The following is a 7,923-nucleotide window of genomic DNA, read 5'->3' as shown; positions in this document are numbered from 1 at the left end:
CCAAGCCTTAAAATAGAGAGAGACTTTTAAAAGATTAGAAAATCGAACTTAGGACCCTAAGTCATCATGCATTTTTGAAAGATGTGCTCTGCATCCATATCATGTTACTGCTCAGCTGTGTGGCTTTTCCTAGGCTATCTGAAAATGGATCTGTACTGCTGTGTTTCAGAGGAGTGTTATTTTCATATCATACTAAAATACAATGAAAATTTGTTACTTTAATTAGGTGGTAAGCACTGTCACCCTGGGCCTTAAGATATTGATTAAGCACAGGTTGATTGCTGAAATAATTTTTTACCATTTTGGACTTCACAGGATTTATTTTACTGCAAATGCTACTAGCGTCTCCCTTGATGCCTTCCAAATTTGCTGGGTACATGAAGCCAGGAGAACATGCTACCTGAAAATCAAAAGGTTACAGTGTTTTTTTCTGGAAACAGCTACTTCACGGGTCAGGAGGATAACTTTACCCAGAATGAGACATCTTTTAGAGGAGACAAGACTTGCCTAATTGAATCGTATGCTCCAGAATTTACATAGCAGTTCATCTTCAGACTGCTTTGCTAATACACAGAAACTCAGCAACCTGCTGGCCACAGGTCAGACTATGGAATGGTTCAAGACTCATTTCAGCTCCATGCAGAATTGCTGAGCAGTATAAGACTACAGCATACATTTCGTCTCCCAGCTGCACACCATTCAATCTTAGGCCAGGTACCAAGACTCTTGGTCTTATGAAGGCCAGATGTCCCAGTGAAATCACAATTTTTAGCTGTTTGGTTTTTTTTCCAGATCAAGCAAAAGAAGTTCTGATTTTGGCAAGAAAGAAATCTGGCTACCTTTTCCATACAGTGTGCTAGCAGTTCTACTTGCTCAGCAAGAAACTGCAGGTGGGAAACTGTCCCCTGGTCTAGCTACCTGAGCTCACCACAGCTCTCAGAGTCACTTTCCAGCTGGGCTGACTAAAAGCCAAAGCAATGCACCTGATAGACTTGGAAGAATTTATTTCATTTTTTTATTCACTCTAGGATTGAGGGTACTGGGATGTGACAGTGTGCAATCCCACAAAGTGCTCCTTAATGGGGCCAACAGAATAGCTCACTGGGAATCTGCAGTGACAGATGTGCCAGCACAAGTTAGAGAAGCTTTTTTAGCTCATGCCTTTGCTTTGCTATGAGAAACATGACAAATGAGACACAAAGATGCAAAGGTGATCAAAAGCCAATGATGGAAAGCCAGGTCTGCACCCTTGTCTCTCAACCCATGAAACCACCAAATGCTGTTTTTCCTGCTGATTGGCAGTTATATTCTGATTTTCCTCCTAGGACACTGATTGTGAGAAAACTGCAAAATTACACTTGAAACATTCTCTAGAGGGAAAAAAAGTCAATTGGAAATAAAATATTGCAGCGTATTTTATGGACAGGGATGGCTCTGAGATTAGGCAAGGTTTCCATGAGTCCCACGCACTGGGAATGGGCAGGCCTTCTTCAGACTGTAGCATAAGATGACCTAGGAAAGCAATGCTCCATCCCTATAACTGTGACCCAGGGCTTTGTCTCCCACCAATGCTGGCTCCTCATAAAGACTGCGGCTGTGCTGAGGGGGTGTGAAATACTAGTATAATACTTCAACAATAATTATATATGCACTTTGCATAGCTGAAGAGTCATGAGATGAAGTAGAAGGCAGGAGAGGAAAGCATCTGAAGATTTTCATTGCGAGCAAAAGGCAGAAGATACTCCAAGTGCTGCTTCAGCAAAGGCAGAGAGGCTTTGAAATGCCACTTGGCACAAGCCAGGGTCTAGTTCAGTGGTTCCCAATCTTTTTGTAGCTGAGCCTCTCTCAAGAGAACAATCACCACTTCGTACCTCACTGAATCTAACTGCTCACCTGCCTCAGGGCTGCAATCCCTCCCCTTGGCTCGGGGTGCTCCTGCTTGAGAGTCTGCAGCAGCCAAGGCCTCATGTCACACCCCTGTCCGTGTGAAACTGTGTCCTGCCGGGTGTGCTCAGTTCAATTACGCTTCCAGGTACTCTCCTTATTAGCATGCAGTCATCTCAAATGACATAGGTGGCACAAGTTCTGTGCTGTGGAAAGCTGACAGATATATTGGCGAAGAAGTTTTGCATAAGTCTCAGCCATTTCCCTCCCACTAATGTGTTAATAAGTCCCATGAAACTAGTTGTCTAATCTGTTCAGCTCCAAAGAAGCTGAAAGAGCATCAATGCAAAATGAGGGGAAACAGTAAGACAGCCTCAGCAAATGGAAGAGGAAAATGAAGATGCTCATACATTATTGCAAAAGAAGACAGTATTTGGGCTTGAAGAAAAGAGACAGTGAAACAGTAGGGAGTTGTGGCCTTTTCCCTTTTTCCTCCTCTTTAACACATTCCCTAAGCCCTTGTCTTGCAAACACAAATACAATTGCACCCCTGCAAGAGGCACACACCCTCCCTGAATAAATGTGATCATTTGGAAGTCACCTCAGTGAAAATCATGAACACTTAGGAATATATCAATGTCCCCAGCTATGTGTAACTGCAAGAACAGTGCTCCAGCCTGCATGCCCTGCTCAGCAGAATTGCTGCCGCAAGCAGCAGAAATGTGCTCACATAAGGAGCAAGCCCCGGGGTTTCCTCTCCTTTTAACATGGCTTACCTCTCTGCCAGCCAGAGCACTCCGTTTAGAGGTACAGACAAGCTGTTAGCATGTGGGCTGCTATAGCAAGAGATGCCGTGGATTTTCTGGATATGTACAAAAAGAGCAATGGCCACTTCAGGCCAGTTTTCCCCGATATTGAGCTGCCCTGATGTATACCCAGTGACTGTGCCACCAAGGAAGTGGCTGCAAAGTTTTCATTGCTTGCTGATGAGGTCCCTGACTGTTTTTACACCTTCTTCTCTAAATAAGGAAGCTGCCTGTCAGGCCTCCAACTGCCGACCCATTTGACTCCTTTGCTTTCAACAGCCAGTGAAACCTCACTCCTGCCTCTGCTCTTCGCTCTTCGGTGACAGCGTTCATCAGACCTCAGCCAGGCTGGGAGGATGGCAGGTTAGTGTTACAGCCCTGGCAGGCTTGCTTACCTTTGGCAAGCTGTTGATGTCAGAGTGATGATGTGGGGAGGGACAGCCTCTGCACTATAAAGATGGGTCAATCAAATATAACTGAGGCTGCCCACAGAAGAGCAGGTTCTACAAAACATGGTCCCCACCAGTCTGAGTCCTGCTGGCCTGTCTCTGCTTCCAACCCAACTGCTATCAGGCTTTAGTTTCATGTCAGCAATCTCTATTTGCTTTCCAAAAATAAGCCTCTGCCACCATGCTGAAGGGAGAAAAACAAGAAGGGCGGTATTTTTAGGGCCATTAATTCTGACCACGTGCCCAGGGGGTGAACCGGATGGCCACTGCACAAAGACTTCTCATCACTATGTCCTGCGAAGCCAGCATTCACTGGACGTTGCCTGCTTTCGTTCTCCTGGGTTTTCTAGCTGGGCTTGCTTCAACACATCCAGTTGTAAGCAGAACTAATGGCACATTGCTGGAAAGAGGATGGCAATCTCTGTTGTCCAGGTCCATTGCTGGGATGTCAGGGGAGAAGTCAGATGTGAACTGGGAAAGTGACTATTTGCTAGGAATCAAGAGGCAGCGGAGGCTTTACTGCAACGTGGGCATCGGGTTTCACCTTCAAATCCTCCCAGACGGAAGGATAAGCGGAGTTCACAATGAAAACCAATACAGTGAGTTGCATCCAGAAATGAAATAGAATAGATGTCACTTAATTGCTGTGAACTCGAGTAATTACCCTTCATAGAATGCAACTGTTATTACTTGATATTATTAATCTGTGCTACATCTGTTGCCTTTTAAAAGTCTCTGGGATCAATCAACATTGTAACCCTCCAGGCTGAAACATGTCACAAATGCTTAGACAAATTTAGATACAATTTATTTTTACTCTGCTTTACTGCATGGATGAGAAAAGACAAACCAGGTTGAAAACTGTCTCTCTGCTGTATTTGCTCACTCCTCACCTTCTCATTTGCCTTTTGAATGAGGGAGGTGGTCTCTGAGCTCAGAGTGCCAATGTATGATTTTTTAATCCTAGTGGACTAGTACTTTTGGGACACTCAGTCATGGAAGGGCTTGCTGTTCCTGGTTGGCTTGTTGTTATGGTTACTGTTCTGTTACCATAAGATAAAAAAAAAAAAAAAAAAAAAAGAAGTAGCCCTATGGATTCTATGGATTTGCATTTCCTGTAGTGGGCAGTTGCTAAAATCTTTTGCAACTAAGATATTGTGAGGGACTTCAAAATGCAAGCCACACTTCTTCACAGCTCAATAACAAACACTCTGTAACTCTAGCATATTAGATTAAAATACCTAATTAGATAGCCCAAGAGTTTGACAGATCAAAAGAATTTGATAGAGCAAAAGGATTATATAGCATGTGACTATGACTATGACTCCAGAATAATTATTTTGGAATCCTACAGCATGTAAGAAAAACCAAGATCTCTGTGTATTTCAATTTTGCTGGACTAGGGAGATAATTCTAATAAAGAAAACATGACAAGTTCAATAGGTTTTTAAAATAAATAAATTATATCTGAGTTGCCTTTGATTAGCTTTAAATTCTGTGATAACACATCTATTGTGTTTCTCATTTTTTTAGGTCTCTTTGAAATATCCACTGTAGAGAGAGGTGTCGTTAGCCTGTTCGGTGTGAAAAGTGCCCTCTTCATTGCAATGAATAACAAGAGGAAGTTGTATGGAACGGTGAGTACAAGTGTGAATAGTTTTTCAAGGCTTAAACAAAGGCGGCAAAGGTTTTGGGTTGAGGGTTTTTCCCCCCCCCCCCTCCTGAAAATCTCTGATTACAAGCAGAGAAAATAGCTTTTCAATTACAGGGAGCCTGCCCAGCCTGGTGTCATCAGTGTTATTTAGTGCAACAAGCAGTGTGGCTGAGGTCTGTTATTTTAAAGCTTTCCAATAAGATTGTACAGGGAGAACCCTAGGCAAATGGATGCATTCTGTGAATACTGTGGGTTAATTAGATGGCTTCTTCTAAGGGCCTGGCACTGCAAACTTGTTTTACTAAGACTGAAACCAGTTGATTGCTTTTTGCATTGCATTGTACATAAAGCAAAAGGCTGTGCTCTGCAAAAAGCCTTAGAAGGTAAAGTGTGTGTGTGTATGTTCACAAGTGTGTGTGTGTGTGTATGTGATTGCATGTGTATGTGTGTGCGTACAGGTGTGTGTCAGAGAGGTGCAATTAGAGCTATTGACACTAGCCACCATTAGTAAAATGACTACATGTCTCTTCCTACCAAAACCAACTACACCATGAAGAATAAATAGGAAGTCTACTCTACAAAGTCAGCATATGCACCTGGGTTATTTTAATGACCAGTTTTGTGAGATCAGTACCAAAGGGTAAGAAAACAATAATAGCTATTAACAGTGGTATGCAAGTCACACTGAAACACCATCAGCATCATCCTTATCTAGAAAGTGCTATCTATGCCATCTAACTGCAATTTAATCTCTGAGGCATGAGCAAGGCATCTCTAGTCTCAACATTCAGCAAAAAAAGCTCTTGTTAGGAAGCGGCTTTGAAAGAGGCTGGCTCTGGGCAACAGGCAAAAGCAGTCCACCTCAAAGTAATTCATGGCACTGATTGCATTCATCTCTTTTGTCAAGAAACAACAAAGTAATTTTTGTGGAAACAGCTGTAATTTCTACAAAGCATTTCAGTTGCTTAATAAAACATCAAATGTTGTGAAGGACCTGTAGCCATTACTAATATGACTGATTTCTTCTCACACAGATAATGACAGTGGGACGTTTTAAAGTTTCACTCTAGATATTCTTTCAATTGCGTCTGATTTCAAGCACCTAAAAAGTGCTACAAGCCCAACTGCTTTGCTTGACGAGGTCTTTCTAAAGAAATGCAGGGTCTGGCTTCAGATGTCCCTTTGATTCTTTCCCTGCAGTTTCAATCCAGTCTTGTTTATTTTCAAAGACATTTTACAAATCTGTAAGAGATGTGCATCTTCCCTTGCACAATGCAATGCCCTAAACTGAACTCTTACAAGCTTTAAATGGCATTATTACAAAGATGTCCAAATAGAACAGCACCGGTGGTGTCTCATATGCCAGACATTTGATGTCAGGAAATTATTCTGCTTTGTCTTCTAATTTCATCGGTGCTCTGTTTGTCTCCTGCATGTCCTTGCACCTCCTCTCCCCGATAACTCCCCCTCCTTGGATTTACATGATGTGACATGAAAAAAACCAAAACTTTCCCTGGCTTAGAACCTGCTTCATCTCTCACTAGCAGTTAAATATAGTATCACTTATGATTTAACAAAAGAAAAGATTTAGTGCTAATATGAGGTCTTATTCAAAAGCCTTATGCAAGCAAATAGTTCTCCCTGGACATGGCTGTTTAACAGCCAGCATATCGTTCTTTTATAAATTACAGGGCTTCTTGCAGAGAGGAGTTGTGAAATAAATCTACGTCATTTGGGGAAAAGGGCATGATGCTGACAGAAATTATTGCTTGCAAATAAAATTAAGAAATCCATGATTTATGAAGAAATAACTTGATCTGTCACAGGAAGTACACAGTCCATTATCTGGACAGGTGGCATCTGAGTTCCTCTGACACCACATTAGCACTGGGGAGGGATATTTATTGTTGGATGCAGTCGCTGCGGCACCACCTGTTGCACTGCAACAAGTTCTTCTGTGAAAACACTAGTAAGAAAAATGACTAGAGCCTTCATGAAATATTTATTGTACATGCTTTGGTCTTCCCCCCTCCCATTTCTATTCTTCAGGCTGTTTTCCAAGATGAGTGCAAATTCAAAGAAACCTTGCTGCCCAATAACTACAATGCCTATGAATCAAATGCTTACTGTGGTGCTTACATAGCACTCAGCAAACATGGGAGAGTGAAGAGAGGAAACAAGGTTTCTCCTGCTATGACAGTGACCCACTTCTTACCAAGAATATGAACGTGAGCAAAGCAGAAGATTAAATCCCAGGAAAAACTATTTCATTTTGCACATGGGAATAATCTCCCAGGTAAAGTATTTATACTGTTCATTGAAAAAAAAATAATAATCTATATATGTATGTGTATATTTGGATAAAAATATTTGTACTAGATTCATCACATAATGTATGTAATGTGATGCTGCTTCTCTTCTACTCTGTACAAATTTTACATGGCTATGTGCCTCCTTTGGTGCTGAACAGAGAAAAGTGTAAGCTGGAGTGCAAAGGAAGTATTTGGGAGATATAGAATGGCTGTGGGTAATCATCTAACCAATCATAGATTATTTACTAAATAGTATTAATTACCTCAGATAATAACCTTTCATAGTAAGCTGTTTACATATCATGGGCCAAATCATCAGATGACTTTGCTTCACCGAGCTTCAAGCAGTTAACTCCATCTGAATATCTACCTGCGTCTCTCCTCCTGCACACTGTGTCCTGTCTTGTAAAGTCCTCAATCTATTTTGATCGTTAAGGCGCCAATTCCACAAGCTACTTCTACACAAGCAAACTGTCTACCCCCAGAGACCCTCCATCTCTCAAGGAATTCTCCAGGGTCTCCTCACATGGACTTGTTGGCAAAATGAAGGCCTACAATTTCCCTTAAGAAGGACCTCAGGATAAATCACGGATGTGTCCCAAATGCAAAATATATTTGGAGCTAAGGATTTCCAATGGCATTTTGTGAGTTTAATTTAGACTCACCTCAAATATAGGTGTGTAGATCTTTAATATAAATACATGTATATATCTAGACATGGGATGTGTGAGTGTATATCTATGTGATTACATATTTTAATGAATCAACCATCCCAGTCTCTAGGTGCCCAGGTGCCTTTATATGCATGCACACATAGA

At 41.7% G+C, this 7,923-nt stretch overlaps 1 protein-coding gene across 1 annotated transcript; it reads left to right on the top strand.

Annotated features, from left to right (window-relative positions):
* Positions 1 to 3,398: 3,398 nt before the first annotated feature.
* On the top strand, positions 3,399 to 7,019 carry FGF6 (fibroblast growth factor 6). Its single transcript, XM_037390633.1, has 3 exons — positions 3,399 to 3,738; positions 4,673 to 4,776; positions 6,843 to 7,019. The coding sequence occupies exons 1-3, from the start codon at positions 3,399 to 3,401 to the stop codon at positions 7,017 to 7,019; spliced, it is 621 nt and encodes a 206-aa protein (XP_037246530.1).
* The last annotated feature ends 904 nt before the right edge of the window (positions 7,020 to 7,923 follow it).

The sequence above is a fragment of the Falco rusticolus genome, chromosome 5 (assembly GCF_015220075.1).
Source record: "Falco rusticolus isolate bFalRus1 chromosome 5, bFalRus1.pri, whole genome shotgun sequence".
NCBI classification, from domain to species: Eukaryota; Metazoa; Chordata; class Aves; order Falconiformes; family Falconidae; genus Falco; species Falco rusticolus.
The sequence above is the reverse complement of the archived record's forward strand: the minus strand, read 5'-3'. Positions and strand labels throughout refer to the sequence as shown.